This window comes from Thermobia domestica, chromosome 14, assembly GCF_964235325.1.
Source record: "Thermobia domestica chromosome 14, izTheDome1.hap1.1, whole genome shotgun sequence".
Classification (NCBI taxonomy): Eukaryota; Metazoa; Arthropoda; class Insecta; order Zygentoma; family Lepismatidae; genus Thermobia; species Thermobia domestica.
Genome location: NC_137467.1, coordinates 84,759,424 through 84,782,700, shown reverse-complemented (window position 1 = coordinate 84,782,700; position 23,277 = coordinate 84,759,424). Strand labels below are relative to the sequence as shown.

The 23,277-nt window shown below is 35.3% G+C and overlaps 2 protein-coding genes across 4 annotated transcripts in view; one reads left to right on the top strand and one right to left on the bottom strand.

Moving 5' to 3' along the window:
* Positions 1 to 23,277, bottom strand: part of LOC145670244 (uncharacterized) — a 206,995-nt gene that overhangs the window by 54,036 nt on the left and 129,682 nt on the right. The gene's annotated exons all lie outside the window — the stretch shown is intronic.
* LOC145670243 (synaptotagmin-10-like) overlaps positions 1 to 23,277 on the top strand; it is a 354,389-nt gene that overhangs the window by 299,241 nt on the left and 31,871 nt on the right. The window contains exon 8 of the mRNA XM_081738645.1: positions 21,964 to 22,135. Within this exon, the coding sequence (XP_081594771.1) occupies positions 21,964 to 22,135 (172 nt within the window). The remainder of the gene's footprint in view (positions 1 to 21,963; positions 22,136 to 23,277) is intronic.

The following is a 23,277-nucleotide window of genomic DNA, read 5'->3' as shown; positions in this document are numbered from 1 at the left end:
TGAATTTTCATATGCCTATTTTAGACCCAAAACCGACACTTGTGATTACTGTGCTGCATGTGAACTAACGTTGAAAGACAATCCCGGCGCTGAATGTGCATTATCATATGCACTTCATAAACGCAAGGCAGCAAGACGAAAAGAAATAAGGAATCGTTATGTGCAGAAGGCAAAACAGGATATGTCTTATTTAGTGATGGAATTTGATTATGCTCAAAATTTTCCTGTTCCCCGCCTAAACGTAAACACACAGTTTTACAAACGACTACTGTGGCTCTATTGTTTCAATGTGCATGTTTTCAATGATGATACATCGTACTGTTATTGTTTCATGGAAACTGATGGTAAGAAGAATGCTAATTCAGTGGCTTCTTTTTTGTATGACTGTTTAGTGAAGAAACTTCAAGAATACTCCAATGTCAAGACGATTGTATTGTTTTGTGATGCAGCTGGAGGTCAAAATCGGAACCTCACCATTCTCAAATTCTTAGCGTGGTTTGCCAAGACCAATGATCTTGAAATAATACAAGTATTTCCAGTACGTGGACACTCATTTTCACAATGCGATCGCAATTTTGGACTTATTAGGAAGCACATCAGCAAAAAGGAAGTCATAGCAACAGCGAAACCATATCTTACTGCGATGGTCTGCTGCAGACGCAACCCCAGTCCGTTTCAAGTTCTAATGGATAGAAATTTATTGAAAGAATGGGAGAACGGATTAAGCCATTTGTTCCTATCCAAACCTGTCTCCAACCGCCACACATTTACGATTATGAAATATGTCATGATAAAGGTGAACCAATCTGGCTCTCTGCTTTGTTCCGAAAATTACCTCCCTGTGTATAAGCCATTCATTTTTTGGAATCAGAGGGCACCGCGAGACCGTATACATCTTGACCTTGAAAGCATGCCGTATCCAGAGCTCAACCGCCTAAAAATCAAAGATGTAAGAGCTCTATACAGATTTCTGAAGGACGAAGACAAAGAGTGGCTGGAAAAATTATTTAATCGTTAGACTTCACCTTCTGGAAGCATTTGCAATTTGATGCCATGTTTGTTGTATGCAAATTTGGTAATAAACATTGTATAATGTAAGTAATTTGGTTATTACATTTGTATCTATGGAAAAAGGGCATATAAAGTGTTTTTTAGATTACATCATTCTGAAATATTTTTTCAACACAGCAAGTATAAATGTCTATAATTCCATACATTAAATTCCAAAGTTTATTTTTATCATAGGTACCCAATGAAATAAGCACTATGCATTTATGTATTCAACAATGAAAACTTTGTTAGCGATTTTCTCGAAATGGTATTTTTGCGTATATGCCCTTTTTCCATATACCGCCTATTGAAGTTCATCACTATCTATCAGAGGAGAGAGGTAACCATGCATACTTTTAGGAAACAAATGCAACTTTCTGTTAAAATGTGTTTTGTTTTCTGGTATTGACTTCAATTGGCGACAAATATAAAATCATTGTAGCAATTTAAAGAGGTTCGAGTAAACAACCTTCACTTTTATTGATATAGAAACTTTGTATATTTTCAAGTAATTTAACCTAATTTTAATAACTTATTCTCATAGATTATTGTTACAACACTTTCCTTTCCTTTTTTTTTTTTAGTTTTGATATTGATTTTAGTTGTTTATTAGTACTTTTCTTAACTCTATGTATGCAACATGTAATATACCAAAGTATATTTTTTTTTCAAATTTCTTGTTGTAATGTTCAGTTTTCAAAAGATGTCATAATCATTACCAATTAACATTATCATATCCTCTTTCTGATTTGTGCTTTCCTCATTAAGGAAACATGTTTAATTCACAGTAAAAAGTATAAATATGAAAACTGTGTTTATTTAATTGTAAAGTCGTAGTTTTGGATAATATAAATCACAATTGCCATTGTGATATCACCAACATTAGTTTAGACTTGTACGTATATCTCTTTCAACATGTCTAATAATATTAGGCGAACTAAAACATTGTGAGTTACCTAAGACTTTATAGCTAACTATCCCAGTTGACCTTCATGGTAACTTCAACGTACACACGAAAGGTTGCTATGGAAGTTTGAGGCATTGTGAATAGGAAACAAAAATTTTCACGCAGTAAAGCGAATCAACATTTTGTGAAAGCAATTTAGCTACATATCCACTTCAGTAACATCTAATTATGAACGCAAATAGCAGAGGGAGGTTACTTTTTGATTGGCTACGAACGAAAATAGATAAATTGTTTGTCACTAAATTTTGAATGAAGTTTCCGAAAATAAGTGTGTGTTTCAGGAAGAGGATTCGTGGGTGTTTGGTTTCTTAAGCTCATGCCGATATATAATAAAAAAGCCTTTGAAAGGATTCAAACTGTCAAAATATTTGAAATTACAATTTTACTACATCAATAAAAATCAATCAGCTACGACATACATAAAAAGAATTATATTCCTCTTTCGTCACTGCTGCTGATCTATCGTAGAAAAATAAAGGGCGTCTGTCTTCCCATGAATTGTGTAAGTGCTGTTAGTAATGTTAAGTATATAAGTTTTCCTTTAAATTCTTCTAGCTATGTAAGGAGAAGCCAAACGTTAATACCTATTCAGTGTTCCACGGATATTATTATTTTTATTGCACGATTCACAAACTAGTAAATCGTGGTTGCCTATAAGAAGATAGAGAATAATTTGTTTGGAAACAGTTGTGTAGTATTTTTAATTTGCCTTATTTAACGAAACAAATCACAGTTCAGAACAACATTCAGTTTTCTATTTTTTCCCTCCTTTTTACATATCTCAACAATGCTATGCCTAAGTATAGGATGGCATGACGACGAAGACAGGAAGAGATATCAATAAGTGTCTTTCTTTCTTCAAAGAACTTGAAAAGTTCGTTACTGCATTCTCTATGTCTGTGTGTGTTTTTTTGTTGTTTATGATTTTTTTTTTTAATTTTGAGTCCTCCATTCGCTAGAACATCAAAAACTATCTGAAAGAAATTGTGGAATTTTTTCACGACACTCTTACCGTTGCCGAGATATTGGACAAAAACGTTCTAAATTCGGATTTCGGGAGATTTAAGGAACCATATTTCGGGAACCGTAGAGAAATTATATTTTGCGAAGTTTTCAAGTTTGAGCCCTCTATTTTGAGCATGTGTCTTCGTAAAACAACATATCTTAGAACGTTTTAACAGAACTCTTATAAAAAAAACATGTACTGAAGAGAACAATTAGTATAAAGCATGTAGAAGTTAATTAGAAAAAAAAACTAACTTTTTAAAGTTCGTTCTGGCAATGCTTTTGGAGCATTCTCAACTGTTTTTTTAAATCAATTTATCGTTCCAAGAGTAGACATAATCTCAATCCGCCAATCTTCAATATATTATCTCAACTTAAAGTAGTAGAAATTAAGAATTTCCTGTTTCAACTTTAATCGCCATAGAAATAAAACAGGGACAATTTTTGTTTCGCAATCGATTCAGCACCTCAAGGAAATCTACTATATTCACAATGATCACTCTACTGAAAGCGGAAGTGTAGGAAATTTACTACACCTTCCGGTATCAATGTTGATGTTCATAGAGAAAATACACTGAGAGATAGCAATAAGCGGCTTTTTCTTTTTTTTTTTTTTTTGTCTGAATCAATTCAATGTTTCAAAAATAAGTTTCTTGTACTTCGTTAATCTTTTATTCAAACCAATACTGCATCAAACAACTAGTGAGGTGATAACTTCAGAATTATTATATACATCAGGCGCGCATGCAGAATTTTTTTTGTTGGGGGTTCCAAGCTTTGGGGAAAAGTCCAATAATACAAGCCACTACGTTTATATAATATTGAATGGGCATTATTCTGCAAGCGAAGAGAATTTTAAGTAATTGTAAAATACTTCCACCTATGTTTTCAGAAAAAAAAAATGATGAAACTAGATTGTTTTTATACGTATACGAAAGGATAGAGATCAAGTGTAAAATCAAATTTTCATGCTACATCAATCGTTTCCCTGTTAAACAAGTATAGTTTTATTAAGAAAAGGTACAAATGTATGTTGAGTTATTAAGTTCTTTTTGGGGAGTCCGGACCCGGTGGTGAACCCCCCGTGGATGCGCTTTTGATATACGTACATCGTGGCATATTTTCTTCTAAAGTATAATTTCCATTTTTCGAAGTTACCGCTTTAATGTGGTATCACAAGCTGGAGCTGGAAGACAATTGATTGGGGTTCAGAAAAGAATTTCTTGGAAATGTTATTTCCTTGTTTTTTAAAGAAAAATTAATTAAAATCGGAATTTACACTTCAAGTTTTACCAGGCATTCTCGAAACGAGTTATATTTCCTCCTGGGTTTGGTACTAATATTTCTAAACGCTACAGAAGGATAACTGAGTCATCCGAAAGAAAGGTGCTTGTCAGCTGTGACGTCAGAATGAGGATAGGCGTGGTCTTTCATATTGATTATCACCCTCTTTCTCTGTTTCGTTTGCTCTACCGGACCAACCAAGGTAAGTTCTGCTTTAAACCTGTTGCAACGCTGCAAACTTGCTTGTCTATCTTCTTCCCTCTCTCGTTCTCTTAAGTTCTCTTCTCTCTTCTTATCTTTCGTTGCTGTGCTCTTCTCTCTTCTCCACGTTTCTACTTTTCTTCCCCTTCTATCTTGTTTTTGATTTCTTATTTTCACTTTATGTCTCTTTTCTTTTCTCTCACGATCACACAAAAGAACATAGAAAAGAGCAACCTAAGTCGGTGATATTGGCTGCTGCAGAGCAGATGCTATCAGCTTTTTCAATCAAGTGCTTGTGTGCAACATACAGACAGGAGATGAAAGCAAAGCAACACAGAAGAAAGAAAAGGAAAGATGTTGAAAACTTTTCGTACAGGTGGTTGCACAATATATACAATCTGATATGAGCTTCTAAACAAAGTGAACAATTTATGGATATTAAGAAGCTGTGTTGCTAACAGCGGTATACCTATAGTATTAAATATCCCACTTTTATTTCCCGAGAATTAAAGAGGAAATGCCGATTGTTTAATTTATAATCAGTGTATCATATCGAATAAACTTATACAATATTATTGTTTAACGGGAAAAATGTACAAATATGAGGCATATACCAATAGATAATTTCATTGAGCTGAACGAAATGCTTAAATTGACCTAAATCCTCATGCGTAGTTTATGAGAAAATAAAGAAGAAAAACCTTTACTATGGACCTAAAACTTGATACTCTATGATAACCACACCAACTACTAAGACGAATTTGATAATGAACTGAACACTAATCAAGTTTCTAGGATTTAGGAAAAAATTCTGGACTTTCGGCATCCATTGCCATGTTAGCCTGTCACGTGTGAGGAATGACATCAATCGGCGATCACACTATCCGAGGAAAGGGATGGAAAGAAAGGATTGGGGAAGGAAGGAAGCGGCCTGGGACCTATTGTTACGTACCATCCCACCATTTGCTAGGTGTGAATGAGGAAAACCTCACTCAGGATGGCTGGTCTGAAAAAGCTTCCGGGAATCGAACCTGGGACCGTAATAAAGTTTTTCATTATAATACTAGTACGGTGACATTATATATATAGTTGATTGGTCAGTTAGTGTTTAGCGTCCCATTTGAGTATCAAGGCTATATGAGGCATGAACCTACAGTTTAAGTTGGAAGCCGAAGTACCGAAATGTGTTAAAATTTCAAGTCCCTCCAAAGGAAGTAGAATATTATGTATTAAAGGCGCGTACTTCAGCAAGTAGACCAGCGGGGCGTTGTGTATCATGATTATTTGTTAAACTTATATTTTTATTTAGCTATAATACTGTACTGTCCAGAGATAAGATGTAAATTTATGAAAATGTTTTAAGTCTGTCTTAAACACAAAAAGCACTATTTAAATCTACTACTAACTTATTTTCAAAACTTTCAATGCTCAGTCCGAGCGGAAATCGGGGTACCTTATTGGTGCAAACTTCCGAGATCCGAGTCTAGCTTTGTAATACTTTAGCAATCCCACTTTAAAATACCAATAAATTAATTTATCTTAAAATACAATGTTTAAAGAATTATTTACAATGCATTTCACAATGCCTATCTTCTTTCTACTACATGATACACATCTTTCAAAAGTGCACTAAACTGACAGGATGGCTTTCCGGCTGCCATGGACATGTTACATATGAGGGGATGACGTCCCTCGGCGATCACACTACATGGGGAATTAGGGAGACAGAAAGGAATAGGAAACAAGGAAACGGACTGGTACCATTATGTTAGTTAGCATTCCGAGTTTGACTGATGCGAATTAAGAAAACCAAAGAAAACCTCACTCAGGATGGCTGGTCTGAAAGAGCTTTTACACTTTTCCCATCGCGTATCTCCACCGGGAATCAAACCAGAGGCTGCTTGCTCTAAAGGCGAGAGTGTTGGCGACTACGCTAAACGGACCACTAAAATTATATGCTAAAATTTAATATAAAATCCCTTTTTGTTCAACATATTGTTTATTCACTTGTTTCTTTTAGCTCAATATAACCTCGAGCTACAAAATTTTCAAATTTGGAATATGTCATAATATACGTGACAGCGTATGAGCTTGATGGCTTCTAGTTATTTCGGATCGAGGGTACTTACTTACGATTTCAAAGATACTCAAAGCCACATGGTTTGCATTTTTACATTGGATCTTCTATACTAGGATAAGATCTGTGGGGCCGCGGTGGCTCAGTGGTAGAGCGTTCACCTCTGGTGCTTGGGGTCCCGGGTTCGATCCCAGCCCCCGCCAACTGAAATTTATGGTGAAAAACACCGTGCCCGTGGGTTTCTCGGGGTTCTCCCGTTTCCTCCCACTTTCTTCATTCCACCATTTTATTCATTACTCATCATCATCGTCTCCTTTAGCCTAACCAGCATAACCGTGGGACGTAAAACTCAAAGATTTCATTTCATTTTTTCACTAGGATTAGATTTTCGATGTGAACACATACCATTCAAATACAAGGCTCATATCTTACATTAACCACACTATTAAAAATGGATCTTCAAATGTAAATAGCAAAACATAATTCATAACAACCCAGTTGAGAATAACTTCCAATACGATTTTTTTTTTTTTTTTTGTATTCAAAGACATCCTTAACATCCTTAACACAATCAATTTATTTAACATCTATATAATTGTAAGAACGGGCCTATACATTAGTAAAGATCAATTGTAATATCTCGATGTTCATTACGAAATATAGTATACGTACTAGATATATATTTAGTATAGAATCTAGTATTATTCTACGTACCCAATTAATTAGGTTAATTATCTGCGTGTAATGGTTCCAGTACACATATTAAACATATTGTAGTTCACCTAAATTACATTCATACATGAAACATGCAAGGTAAATTTAGTAAAAAAATGTACAAAGATATATAATATCGTGTCATTTTCGGAAGCATGCATGTCAAATGGCATGCAAAAACATAGTTACGTCATAGCACGGAAAATACTACCTACGCGGAAGGAACAACCAACGAACATGCAAAGAAAACGACTATTTCTCGTTTCAAGAGAATAAAAAGTAAGAAGTCAAATGAGTTCATTAATAAACTGAAGAGATGTGCACACAACTTAATAATTTGCTTGTAGTATCGTTTCCTGAGTTTCGCACCAAGAGAGCTTTGTGGTGGACAAACACGTGTGCGTGGGCTTTTTCGGTGTTCTCCCATTTCCTCCTACTTTCTTTATTTCACCATTGCATTCATTTCTGATCATCACCAATTCCTTTAGCCTAGCCGGCATAAGCATGGGACGTAAAAGAAAGATTTCATTTCGTTTCGTTTTCTGAGTTAGGATATATTCTTTTTAATCACTTACTGATGTGACAAAGTAAATTATGTCATTATCATTATCACATGTATTCTGCCTCCATGAATAGGTCACATATCCTAAGTTGACAAAATTCAGTACAGTACGAATGATTAATAGGTTTGTTTTTAATAGGGACGACAGAAGCGTGGCTGTATGTCCATGTCATAATGTGCCAAGTGGCAGATACATGCTCCTCATTAAAAAGTGAATAAATAAATAAAGAAAGAAAGAAAGATCAAACTAAAATTCTGAAAAGTGTAAGTTCAACGGAATGATATTACCAAACTAAAAGAAACTATAAATAATTCAAACAAAGTCCATGATAAAATAAACAATAAATAACAAAATAGGAAACTTATAAAGAAAAGAACTCAAAGAATACGATAACAGAAATAAAACGTAATAAATAAAACCTAAAACTAAAAGAAATCTCACAGAAAGGTAACTATCTCAATTTCTCGAATAAATGTGAGAATACTGTAATTATGAGTAATTAGAAACAAAGTTACACCTAGTATATAAGTACAGCGCCATCATTTAATTTTGAAGTAAAAACTATTATCAGCAGTATGAGTAATTATTTTTTAAGTTTCTCTCTACTTATTTAGTAGATAAAGTTCGGCTGAAAAGGCAAAATAAGAGCGACTTGCATATGATACAGCAAATACACCTCAGATTTTTAAAATTTAAACACCAAATAGAAATTATGAAAATGCTCCCAAACTCACGAGACATGTTTGCAGGTCTTGGCGTAGTACGATTACAATTTTGGCGGAATGGTCTATGTGTAAGTCCTCCAACTCACTTGGTTGAGTGTTATAACAAGTGTCACTTTGAGTATTACGTGAATTGTGATTTACATAACACTCAGGTATTAAGCAAGGATAAACAGGAAACATGTGGACAATTGTCACTGTGTCTCGCCATCATCTTAGGGTGCAATACAAACAGTCAACTGTGTTCCAACTAGAACGCACGGTTGGTCTACGAGAAGAGGGGTTCTCATACTGGGAATTATAAGATAACTAACAAAGTTCTGTCGTTTTCCTATCCACCACCTTCGAACAGCGATATGTTACCTAAGACGTACATGGAATATCAAAAATAGTCCCCATTAGTATCGACGATCTTCTACCAATGTTCTGGAAGGCTATGGACTCCATCCCGGTAGAACTTGGTGGGCCGTGAAGCGAAGAAGGTATCAAGCGCATTTTGCACCTCTACTAGGGATTTCAACTGGCGTTCTCTACGGTGATTGTCAAAGGATGGAACAGGTGATAATCGGACGGTACAGTGTCCGGGGAGTATGGTGGATGCAATAGTGTTTACCCATCCAAAGCGTAGAATGGTGTCCCGAGTCATCCTAGCCACGTGGGGCTTAGCGTTGACCTGTAATAGGAGGAACACTTTGCGATTCAGATGTGTTGGCTCCAGAGTTTTGAGTTTTTCTTGAACACGGCTCAGCACAACTGCATTGATGCTTTGACCAGCTGGTAGCAGTTCCCAATGCACGATGCTGCGAGCAGTCCACCAAACACACACGAGGACCTTCTTCTGGTACAGTGCTGGTCTCGGCTGTTTTGGAACCGTTTCATGAGATGCCAACTAATGACGACGGCGCCGTGGAGCTTCGTACAGGACCCACTTCTCATCACATGTCAACAACCTGTCCAGTAATGGCTCCTTCCTCAAACGATACACCAAAGAAACACAGGTGTCTGCTCGGATTGCCTTCATGTCGGATTCAAATCATGTGGGACCTATCGATCAAACTTGTAGTGCTTCCCAAATTGATGGAGGTGCTGCCGAATGGTTTCTCCACTCACACTGAATTGTAGCCTCAGTTCCTCACATGGCCACTGTTCACCTCAATTTCTGCCTGAAGATTTTCATTTTTACATGTGTTGGTCTTCCGGCACGTGATGCGTCTTGGAGTGATTCGTCACCGCCCTTAATCTTGTTAAACCACCGCTGCACTGTCCGCGTGTCACGACACCCTCACCAAGGGCCTGGTATATCTTTCGCCCCTCTGTAGTGGCGTTTGACCCCAGTTTGAACTCGTACAGCATACACGCCCTTATGACACACTGTGGAAATCACATGTTCACTCTGTCGTTACGCAAATTCACGTTGTAACTGAACTCCCTAAAATAGATAGTATACCTACACCAACAACTGACCTTCGCCTTATCTCTATTCGCATTCAACTCACAGTGTGAGGGTCAATGAACACAGACCTCCACAAAAAGCTACAGAACTTTCTTGGTTATCTTTTTATTGCACACAGAGAATGTCACCACGATACTCATATGTATATGTGAAACTCTTTACACGACACAGGAGCACAATCAGAGATGTGACCTAGTCTAAATCGACGGTACGATGTTGTCTCCTAAATTTTGAATTGGCTATACGCATGGCGTTTCTTCTACTTTCATTGACGCAGAAGGAAAAACTCCTGTTGCCATAGTGGGCGCTTGAAAACCGACGATATCTTTAGAGTGCTATGCGGTCGTATTTCTTGGCAGGTCTCGTTCCAATTTTTAATATAGTGATATTCATACATGCATTAAACGTTATTGTAGTGAGCGAAAACTGATACACTATATTGTCAAGTGCTATAATGCCCGGCCGGCAGATTTGTTGATATCGGACGCCATTCACAATACGGGATCTCGGTGGTGTGAAATGAATGGGTCTCCATCAATGACTGGGGTCATAAACACCTTTCTGTCAACACTGGAGTCAAATTGTAACTTCAACAGTACAATGTCTAGATACTTGTGTCCAAAACTGTGCAATACTTCTTAAAAGAACGAAAGATACTGCTGTTTTCGTGGTATACACGGTCGCCTGGTAAGTTCCCCATGTAAATGCATGGAACATGTTTTCCCCAGAAGTATGAATGTCTTGTGGACTCAGATACAAACAGCATGACAAGTAATTTTTAAGACGTTTATGAACAAGGCGCAATAATAACAATTCAACCGTTAACTTCATAATCCGCAGACTCTACAATAGAATACCATTCAATACTTAATGTCTGTTACACATCATTCGCGACCTTTTAATATGGAATGAAATTCGTTCTAAGTATAACGATATGAAAGCTTTATAGAAATTGAGTAATTATTTGACTCTGGCACTGGAAGTCAAGAAAGCATTTAATTCTATAAAGAATTTCTAAGAAACTGATTACATTATCACAACATGAGAACGCTGACCACTTAATCACGGGAAATCAAAAATAGAAATACCTGGCAACTCTTGTATATTGCGTTGGGTATGTGTCAATCTTCACGAAATGATGTCTGATAAATCTGCATGGAAGATACTATGGCAAGTAACACCTAGATCAAGCTGTGGCAATGTACACTGAAAAAAATTTCATAGGTAAATTTGCAAAAAAAAAAAAAAAAAAAAAAAAAACCGGTGGCAATTTGTTTGCCATGCCTGTATGTAAATCAATTTACATCTATAAACTAAAATTACTAACATGAAATGATGTACGATTACATTTTTATCCATACAATGAACAGAACTATAGTATTAAAGATTTTTACGTAAAAGTTGTGTTTCATAGAAAGAAATTTATCTAGAAATAAAGAAACAAAATATGTTTCATCTTTCCGACAACATCTCGAGAAATCAAGTTAATGAAGAAGGTGGTGAAATAAATGAGAGAAATAGATGGTATAAAATTGTTATATATCTCATTAAAGTGAAAGTAACTTTAATGAACTAAAGGTGTGTTCTTGGTTTTCCCTTGAGGCAGAGCTGCATGCTGTCTCCAAGAGCTTTGTTTTTGCAGCATTTACTGTCAAAACCTAGACGATTGGTGCCTTTTATAATGGTCGTTACCATGGTTACAGATGAATAGTGTCATACTAGACATCTGTAATGCTGTGGACCTACTGTGTTCCTTGTCAGGAAGTCGCAAACGTTGCAAGACTTGAAACCTAAGGAAGAAGACATTTTAGTATTTTTTCTTTAATTCTAACGCCACCTTATAGTCTGCCAAGCAATTAAAGATGATTAGTATGACTCACTAGAAACTGTTGAACTGCAAAATCTGACCAAGATGTAACTTCGCTCATAGCTTTATGTCATATAGCTAAAGATGAATTCATTTCATAAATTTGCTACACAATTTACTACTTCAGCAATAAATTCTGTAATGTTAAAGAAGGGTTTAAGAAGTTTTGTCTAAAAATATTTACACATAGTAATCGATAAATCTGACTGATCTGAACAAGCTGATACTAGTTTTATAAAAAAAAATTGTAAATCATCATTATCATCATCATCATCATTATAGGTATTCTGCTGTTATTGGTAGGTTACTTGTCTCAACACAGAAGCTTTTATGCCCCACGATCTTCGGCTAACATCTTCATCATCACGTACAATTTTTCTGTTTCGATATCGTCCATTAATTATAGCCTGCTTCGCCCCATTCCTCTCTTTCTGTCACCATACCCTCTAGCACATATCTCATGATATAGTTCCTTCTTAGCCGATGTCCCAATCAGTTTCTCTTCCTCTTCGCAGTTGATATCTAAAATAGTCATTTTCTTCCCCAATATTTCTAACACCCTCTCATTCGTTTTCCACTCGATCCAACTAATTCTCTCCATTCTTCGCCACACCCAAATTTCGAAAACTTCCCGTCTTTACGTCACTTCTGCGTAATGTCCATGTTTCTGCTCCGTACACTACAATACTCCACACGAGGCATTTTATGAATCTTTTCCTCAACTCTTTATTCAAGGTCCCACAAAATAGCCTCTTCTTCCTCCTGAAGCCTGCTTTCGCTATTCTAGTTCTTGCTTTTATTTCACGTTCGCCCTTCATATGATCATTATTAATACTACCCACGTATCGAAAACTAGTCACCTGTTCTAATTTCTCCCCTCCTACTTCCGTAAGAGAATGAATTCTTTGTAAACTTAAAAATTGATGGTGTATGATAAACACAACACCAATAAAATAAAACTGATAATGAGGTATATCTTCGTAAAGCTCCAAGGGAAACAACAGTACATAATATTGTTAATGAGATAATAACTAAAAATTATGAAACTCCTCTTAAGTTTTCATTTTTCTGCTTAAGAGTTATATAATATAATCTAACCAACAGATTACATCAATCTAAATAAAATGTGATGTTTGAGGGTGTATATTATCATGTACAGTTCTTAAGAAAATCGAGAAAAACGAATTCGCTTGGCGGTAAAAGATATGTCGTTCGTTGCCCATAATGTATAGTGCTGAAATAGGTTGTTTATTTATTCATTTACTGTACATACCAAAGAAATCGCTATTAAACAGCGCATTACATCTATTATTATTTATCTATTTCTAACTGAGAAACATAGTTCTAACAGTGGCAAAAGTACTCTTAATTGTAACACACACACAAATTGTAAACCATCTTTAGAAATCCACTCAAATATATTCTCCCTTGACAATATTCAATGAAACCGACTTATATAATTATTGTTATAATTCAATTTTGGAAAAATAATTATTTATTTTGTCTAATGATGTTAAAACAGAATATATTCTATTATATTATATGATCATAAGCCGATTTCTACAATTTTAATATTTATTACTTTAGCTATAATCATAAAACAATAATCACGTTTGTTGTCCAGTGTGGTTGCAAAACATGATCGCTTATCTGAGGAAAGAACGTAAAAACTGAAGGTATTTGAAAACAACATTCTGAAACGAATATTCGAACCCAAGAGGAATGGAAATGGAAAATTGCGGAAATTTCATAACGAGGAACTACATGATTTATACCGCTGACCAAACATGATTAGAATCATCAAATGTAGGAGACTCAAGTGGACAGGTCATGTAGCCAGAATGGAAAAATATAGGAACGTTTTCAAAGTTTTAACTGGAAGTTCAATCGGATAACGACCATTAGGAAGACCTAGGTGCAGATGAGATGACAATATTAAGATGGATCTCGTAGAAATAGGAATCCAACATAGAAACTGGATCCAGTTGGTTAAGGATAGAAGTCAATGAAGAGCTTTTGTGAACGTGTCATTGAACCTTTGAGTTCCATAGGCCATAGGGTTAGTTTAGCTAGCTAGTTATTATTTTAGCAAATATTTGCATGTATAATTTCTCATCATGATGTGAGAGCATTATTAGATGTTGATACATTACACTTTAAGTAAAAATTAATTATTTCGACCTCAAATATATAAAACCACTCTTTGTTGAGTATGAATAAACTGCACTGATGCTAGTGTAAACATAGCGCAAAAGAGAATATATAGCTCTTACAGTACTACAATCCAGGAACTCGGATTGGAAGTGGTAACCTTTAGGTTAAAACATGTGACTTGCAGTGCCACGATTACAAATATAAACCAAATGAATGCCAAAGTTTTATACTATTTTTCACCACCAATAAAATAATTGGTAATGAATAATGGAGAAATCAAATTAGCATTACATCTTACTGCCTAGAAGTGTTGTGCACAACATCGTTTTGTGGATTTACTTTATGTTTCCCGTTTTTCCTACACTCCCATTCCTTTATTGCTTTAACAGTTACCCACGTTCACAAGTAACCGTGTCGTTTAGTCAATAATACGTATATAAGTGGGACTTTAAATATTACATTAATGCCTATAGTGCCAATCATACACTTCGTTGTAACTAGTACCAAACAAATCTAAGAGTTCTCGATATATCTGTCCCCTCCCCCCCCAAAAAAAACAAAACAAAAAAAAACAAGAAAACAGTTGAGAATGCTCCAAGAGCATTGTCAAAAATGAACTTGAATGTAGAGACGGAGCGGAAATTGTAACTGTCATTTTTCCTAGATGTAGAAGTAGATCATTTTATCCGCATCTTCTTCTCTTTCTCGCAAAAATTAACAAAATATTATCTAATCTATGACTTACAGTTCTTGAGATATGGCTGCTTAAATATTTAGAAATTCAAACTTTTTGGCCAATATCTGTGGAACGGTGGCCAGTTGGTCAGTAGACAGTTAATCAGTGGCCACAATTCACTATTTGCTACCAAATGTTCATCATCCTCTTAGGTATTGATGAACATCAATATAATCTCTCTGCAACTTATGGCTCCCGAGTTATGGCTCCTTAAATATCTAGAAATTGGCCATTTTGGGCCAATATTACGAGACTGATAAATCATAGAGAGAATATATTGGTGTTAGTCAATACCTAAGAGGATGGTAAACAATTTGGTACCGATAATAAGTGGTGACCACTGGCCAACTAGCCATTGGTCAAACCAGTGGCCAACGGTTACTATTTGGTACCAAAATATTTACCATCCTCTTAGGTATTGACCAACATCAGTATTATCTCTCTATGACTTATGATTCCAGAGCTATGGCTCTTTAAATATCTAGAAATTGGCCATTTTTGGCCAATATCACGGGAACGGTAAGTCATAGAGAGATGATATTGGTGTTAATCAGTACTTAAGAGGATGGTAAACATTTTAGTACCGATTCTAATTGGTGGCTACCGGCCAACTGGCCATTGGCCAAACCAGTGGCCAGTTGAAGAGTGGCCACCGGTTACTATTTGGTACGAAAATATTTACTATCCTTTTAGATATTGATCAACACCAATATGATCTCTATGACTTACGGTTCCCGAGATATGGATCCTTAAATCTTCCGAAATCGGCCATTTTTTGGTCAATATCTCGGGAACGGTAAGAGAGGCGCGAAACATTTAATCACTTTCTCTGATAGTTTTTGATGCTCTATCGAATGCACGGTTCAACATTGAAAAAATCGTAAATAACAGACAGACGGACAGACAGACAGACAGACAGACATAGAGAATTCAGTAACGAACTTTATAAGTTCGTTGATTATGTCACGCCACTTGATCGATAATAAACGATAAAAAATCATTGACTTGTAGTATCATAGGTATAGATTTTAGCGGTCAAAATTAGTGCAAAGTGCCAGTACTATACGAATTCTGTACCATCTAGAAAATAACTTGTGTCATGTCCGTTAGTTTATGATCTATAAATGAACAATGCTTGTATTGTATAATTCGAAAATTAATCGCTGACACGTCGTATATATTGAGGGCTTTCAAATTAGAGGAAGAAGAGAGAAAATACTGATTTGATGGTGAATGTTAAGAAAAACGCGCAATTCTGCGTTTTAAGTTTCGAAAACAAAGGTTTCAGAAGAATTCACTTCTCGAAAAGATATATACAACGGGATGAATTTAGAAAATTCAAATAATGGGGAACTTCACATTAGGTACAAGTAGTTATCTTTTTGGCTGTACGCAGTACCAGAACCCTTTCTTGGAGTTTTCTGAAAGACATTACTATTTGTTTTATTTATGAAATGGATTTTACAATTTAAATCGATTTGAAATCTGGGACAAGAGCATATTAGATAATACAATCAATAGAGGTGATACCTGTTTGATACTTCTTACACTTACTTATATTTAGATATGTGGTTTTGCAGCTAATTAGAATTACAGCATAAGATATTCTTGATGAGTACAGGTACATATTGAAAAAATGCAGTTTGTACAGGGCATTGAATATTATAGAACAATAAAATTGAAACGTTTAATATTCTTTCTGGATAAGTTGCTCTATATGCGCTAATAGATGGACGTCAGAACACTAGATATTGAACAATCTATTACAACACACATATCGAAACAATCTGCGAGATTGTACTTCAGTCTTGGAAATAGATGTGTGATATACCATATACTGGTGCCGAATTGCAGCTTCCATTCTTTTCGACAATACAGTGAAGAATGGGATTTATCAGTATATTGTGGAATAGTTCTTTGCTTTATTGGCACCTGTCGAGAGATGGTCATGGTGGGAGGTTTCGTCTACGTTTTCTGAGGACATTTCTGAGAGCATTACAAAGGTACGAGTGTATCGTGACAAACTAAGAAATGTGGAGTATTTGAAAGAAAAATATTGTGTTCCCTATTGCTAAAATCAATCCTGTCGTGCCGTGAAAGGTGATTTATTACCCTGTACGCGTGATTGCTTCTGCAAGATCAGGAAAGACATCATTTCCAACATTATTTCTGTGAGCTTGTGCACCATTACGTATTGCAGAGCAAATATATTCCCTGAAAGTCGTTCAATATACCGACTTTTGGATCATCACTTATAAACCCAAATATCAAGAACATGGTTAATGGTTAGTGACAATATCAAAAAAATATCCTTGTTTCATTTGGTAATAGTTCTGAAATTTTGAAGATCGAATGCTTATATGAGGTTCAACATCACTGTGCAAACCAATTACTCTATCATGCATTTAGGTAGAAATAATTCTACATTTTGCTTAAATACTCTTTATCGTTCTTATATTTTTCATAGTAAACGTAATCGTATTGTAATTTGTTGATAAGTATCTAGTTTCTTTTAACTCAGTCAACTATAAGGCATTAATACGTAATAACTCCATGGAAATATAGGTATACATATTTTATTATCATAACGTTCTTGCCGAAGTCTATTTACCTTTTGTCTATACGAGTTTTTAATAATGTTCTTTGCAGCATGGTTTATGAAGATTTTCTGACTCTACCTTGCGTAAGCATATCTTATATACACACACAAATATAACGATACAACTTGCAGCGGGCTATTTATACACTGTTTATAACTCTCCATAACAAAGTATTACGTATAGATATAGCTGTTAAAATTGAGTTTCCGGTTGGATGCAATTTTGCAATTATATTACAACGTTTATTTTTAGATCAGAAATTTAATACAACGTCATGGATACTGTAACATTCTTCACATGATTTACTTAGTTCTGCATTGTGTATTGAAAGATGGATCAGAATAATTTTCTTCGGATTGTCGTTTGTAAATATGTTCAAAGTAATGTACCTTATGCTGCTCATAAAACACTTACTAAATGGACAAAATATAACTCTTGTATCATAGATAAACATTTATTGTTTAAGCTGTGACTTATACTTACAATTGCGTGCTTACTAAGATAATAATTCTTAAAACGATTAAAAGATAAACTGAAGAATAAAAATTTCAATTTCTGAACAATTATTTACTGGTCTCCTTGACTCTTTGTAACATTAAACCAAAGTTCTTTGCATTGGTTAACAAATCATACTATTCAATGATACATTGAAGAAGCAAGTAATCTTAATATATTGGTAAGAATGCAACTAAATAAAATAATTAAATGCATGTTCCACAAATTGCCCACCTATATGTCCCAAGAAATATATTTTTCTAAAAGTGTTTTCTCTATTTTAAGCTTGAATATACCTAGGTATATATTTGTGCTCGCATTTGAAACTCGAAAAAGTGAACTAAATTCCATTTTCTGAGAAGTTTTTTTTTTTTTCATGCAGTTCCTATATCTTTCGATAACTTATTGTTTTCTTTTTGGTATTCTACATTCAAGTTAACGCATGATTCCAATAGCATTAACCCCATGGATTAAGAAAAATAAGAATAATCGCAAAAGAAACACATTTTTGCTAAGTTCATCCTATCACAATTCTAATTTTCATCTTCTATCTCCGTTCTTTCTCCTTGGATTATCAAAATACAGTTTTGTATGTACGCTAAGGACCACATTTTTTTTTCATATTTTGCAAGAGAATCACATTTCTTTTTCATTGTAGGCATCTTGATAAAATTACTCACACTATCATAATAATTTCTTAACATTTTTACTTGATTATTTTTCTTCAAGACTTAACTTTCGTAAAGTTATTCCTTACCTTATCATCCTGTACGTTTCGCCTCTGAACATCCAATTACATAAAGATACGTAGCTTCATATTCAATGTTTCTGGATTATTGTCTAATTTGATATTGTTAATTTTAAACTGTTCTCGTTCGAGAAAAATATGTTCAGGGAGTATTGGATGGAAGATGTCTCCCTATCGTTATATCGACTGCAACCACTTTACTTCCGTAGTTTTAAAAGCAGTTAAAATAATTTTCAATTCTTTGTTGACACTAACAAAATGCTTTGGCTGCTGATTGATGCATGTACCAAAAAAGTGTAATACAATTTTGATGCACTTTAGTGATCCCTAACCTTGAACATACGAAGCATCGATACTTTGTTCTGAATAAACGAAAAAATCGTGTATGTAAGTTTTTTATAACATAATACAGTATAGGAATAACTAGTATAAGTAGAAAAATATGATCATCTGTAACGCAAGGTTAGCATTGTGAAAACACGTCTAAAACAAGTAACACTTTAAACTATAATATATGAACAACTAATATTTTTAGAAAAGTATGTTCATCAATATAGAAAGCTTATCATTTTTAATCTATAAAAATCTAGAAAAAATAATATGTTAAGCCTTTTCCTTAAACTTTTCACTTAGTATTTGAAACTTCAATGGTTTCTCCACGTTCTAATATATCTAATCTAATTTCTCTTAATTTTGTTCTGAAAGATCTGCATCTTGGAGATATGATTAAGAAATAATCTACTCTTCCAAAAATATTTTACTATGTGATTCTCCGAACAGCTTTTATGTTTCTGCTTGACTTTCTCAACAGTGATACATGATAATTTTTGAGTAAGGTATGTAGGTCTTGAGGTGTGTTTTCGAAATTAATATTTTTAAGCACCTAAGAAGTAGAAGTAGAATGGTAACAACAAAGTAGTACACACGGATAATTATAGATCCTTATCAATTTCGCGAAAACATATGACGTAAGAAATTCGTCAGAAGCCTGCGTTTTCAACGGTCAGGGAGCTACCACAGTGCATGGCTGTTGGTGGTAATTTATTGGGGAAGCAGCACAACGAAGGCATACAGTGAACTGAGCAGATAATGTAAATATCTGATTTCCAAACAAGACAAATTCTTGACATTTCCAAACAGGACAAATTCTTGTCATTCGGTTATATATGAAAGCGGCAAGTGCAGCGCTGGGTATGTCCTGAGGGACAGTAACACAAGTAACGACGGCCTAAAGAACTCATGACAAAATTACATTGGAGAACAGGAACAGTGTTCGGAAGAAAACCCTCAGTGACAGGTCCTGCTGAGCATTAAAGTGGATTGTCGTTTTGCAGTGCAAGTGACGGAAGAACTCAAGCAACACATTCCATAACTTCTGTTGACAATAACACTCCGCCGTGAGTTACATGATATGAACATACAAAGTCGGATTGTACAGTCGACTCCGATGATAAGAGACCAATGGTGCCGTGCAAATGAAAAATGGAACTACTGATGGCGTGAAACTAGTGATATAGGGTGAGTCATCATTCACTTTATTTCAAACCTTGGCCATGTTTATGTGGTAGACACCCAAAGAAGTATATGATTCGCTGTGCCAGAACCGTAAAACATGGGAATGTCCGTATGATGCTGCGGGTCCCAGTATTCTGGTTTTCAGAAGTGTGTTATGTTCACGCTTACTATTCGCAATATATCAGTGATTATGTCGCCATTTTAAGAGGCCACGTGCAGTTGGATCATATTATGGTCCAGATGTTATTTCCAGGCAATTACACTTTTTTAGTAGATAATAATATCCTCATTCTCACAGCTGACACTATTGGAGTACAATAGAATGAAGATAAACATCATTGGCCCAGCTGAACATAATTGATCATCTGTTGGCCGTTTTGGAGACACAAATTCGGCGCAGATTTTTCTTTCTACTCTCTCTCTCAGAATTGAATGATGTGCTGCACGCGGAATAATGTAATATTCTATTTGTTTCCATTCACAGCCTCTATCCACGTCACATCGGAAGTGTCTTGAGAGAGAAAGTTGCTCCAACACTGTATTAATCTGCAAGTTGCTCTTTTTTCTAGTGTTTACATTACATTGATAAGGCAGCATTAGATTCGCAGCATTTCAAGTGATACACTGTAAAACTTCCTATATGACATAACCTCAACTTGTACGTAAATAGAAAGAAGAGAGGAATATATTATTAAATGAAATTACGTACTTTTATGATACAATTCATAAAATTTTCACAAATCATTCGTGCTATGAAAACTATCTACGTTTTTGGATAGACATTTTAACAAATTAGTGCTGACTAGAACAAAACATTTCAAAACTGGAGTTTTAATTAAGAAATATTGGTGTGAAAACCGAATTCAACCAAGAGAACTTGGTTTGTTGTTGCTCTGTTTATAACATTGCTTTTTAACTTTATGCCTAATTTATATTTTATATAAGACCCTTATACATGTTCTTAAATATTTATAATGTATCTCATATATCAAAGACAAAAAAATCACAGGAATCAATCAAAGTTACATGAACATTGATTTAGACAGTTTTATAGTTGCTAAATGTTCGAGTTTTGATGTTAAGAGTGAAGAAAATAGGTTCGAATTGCAGTGGATACAATGCACCACAGCAGATCTGGTGCATCCGTAGTTGCTTGTGCTTTTCCTTTTGCACAAGCAATCTGTGTCCTCAAACTGCTTCGCTCATCGTGAGATTTGTGCCAGTCCAAAACATGAAATCATCATAGCCGAAGTAGAGGGTAGAGGCAGAAGTATAAAAAAGGATTCTTTGCACTGGAGTGCACATAAAGAGCTCACATGTTTGAAAATCTATAATTAAAGAGAATGGAATTATGGATAGCGCAAACCTATAATTTACACGTCAATTACATTTTTAAAAACACGTAAATCATTGTAATTAATTTGCAAATTTCTGGCAATCATGTCACTTTACCTTCCACTAACTTTCAAGTAAGATTAATTTTGTTACAAAAAGTATTAAATGGGGAAATGTTACAATTCCCTCTGGATCACACCCTGGTGAAGATGCAGTGTTTGTTTACAAAAGTTTGTCTAGAAATCTCTGAACAATGGTTTCCGATTATGTTCTAGCTTATTAAAGCACGCAGTAAGCCTTCTCTCTCCGTTATGCTGCCATTTTAAACAGTTGTGTGCTTGTGTGTGTGTGTGTGTGTGTCACGATACAAGGGAATACTAAACCTCAAACAAATTTACAAACAAATAAGTTTTCTTTATTATCTCTGAATGTCAATTACATTACCTAATACATATTTTCTAATGATTCTCTTTGCAGATCCGTACGTGAAAGTGTATCTCATATGTCAAGGGAAGAGGATAAAGAAGAAGAAAACAACGGTTAAAAAGTCAACTTTAAACCCTGTTTATAATGAAGCTCTGGTGTTCGACGTTCCTTCACAAAACGTAGAAGATGTAAGCCTGATCGTTAAAGTTATAGATTATGACAGGTAGGTGGGATTAAAGTAAAACATTTACTACATATGCATGTGTATACTTACTTTATCGATTGTTAGAAGAAGAGTTTATCTTATTTCGAAATGGGTATTGAACAATACAGAATCAACAGTACGTGTCAAGAAAATAAGTTTTTTTTTTTTTTTTTTTTTATCGGTTTGAAAGGACCTTCAAACCTATCTTCAAACCTTCGGAAAAGACCTATTGATTTCGGTATATGACTTCTGATACAAGCATGATCATTTATATTGATAAGTTAAAGTAATTGGGGCCACAGTGGCTCAGGGGTTGAGCGCTCACCCCTTACGCGTGGGGTCCCTGGTTCGATCTCAGTTTCTACAAAGGAGGCTTCGTGGCGGACAAACACCATATGCCTGGATTTTCTCGGCGTTCTTTCGTTTACACCCACTTTCGTCATTCCATCATTATCATCCATCTCATCAGCACCGTTTCCAGTGGCGTACAGTAAAATTTTATTCAGGAGGACTTCCAGAAAAAGTTTAGGTTTTTAAATAGTGATCGACTTAGTCGTGCATGATTTAGGTTGGATAGTGCCATGATGGTATTTTTTAATAGAATACAAGGACGTACACAGGGGGTGGGTCCTGGGGGCCGGGCTCTTCCCGAAATGTCTACATTTGTGTAAATTTAACCTAATTTTAGAAGCAATTTTAGGAATTTTAATATAAAATACCCTCATATGGTATTGAGTTTGGACCCCTCCTGAAATAAATTCCTGCGTACGCTACTGATAGAATATACACTCCATGTTGTGAGGATTCCTAAATAAACAATGTATTGGGGGCGCGGTGGCTCAGCGGTAGAGCGTTCACCTCCGGTGCTTGGGGTCCCTGGTTCGATCCCAGCTCGCGCCGTGTGGACTTTGTGGTGGACAAACACCGTGCTCGTGGGTTTTCTCCGGGTTCTCCCGTTTCCTCCCACTTTCTTCATTCCACCATTTCATTCATTTCTCATCGCCACCGTCTCCTTTAGCCTAACCGGCATAACCGTGGGACGTAAAACTAAAGATTTCATTTCATTTCATTTTAAACAATGTATTACCGGATATGTAGTATGTGACAAAACTTTATAGCATATTTTATACAGATTTTCTAGATAGGTAAAATATTCTGCT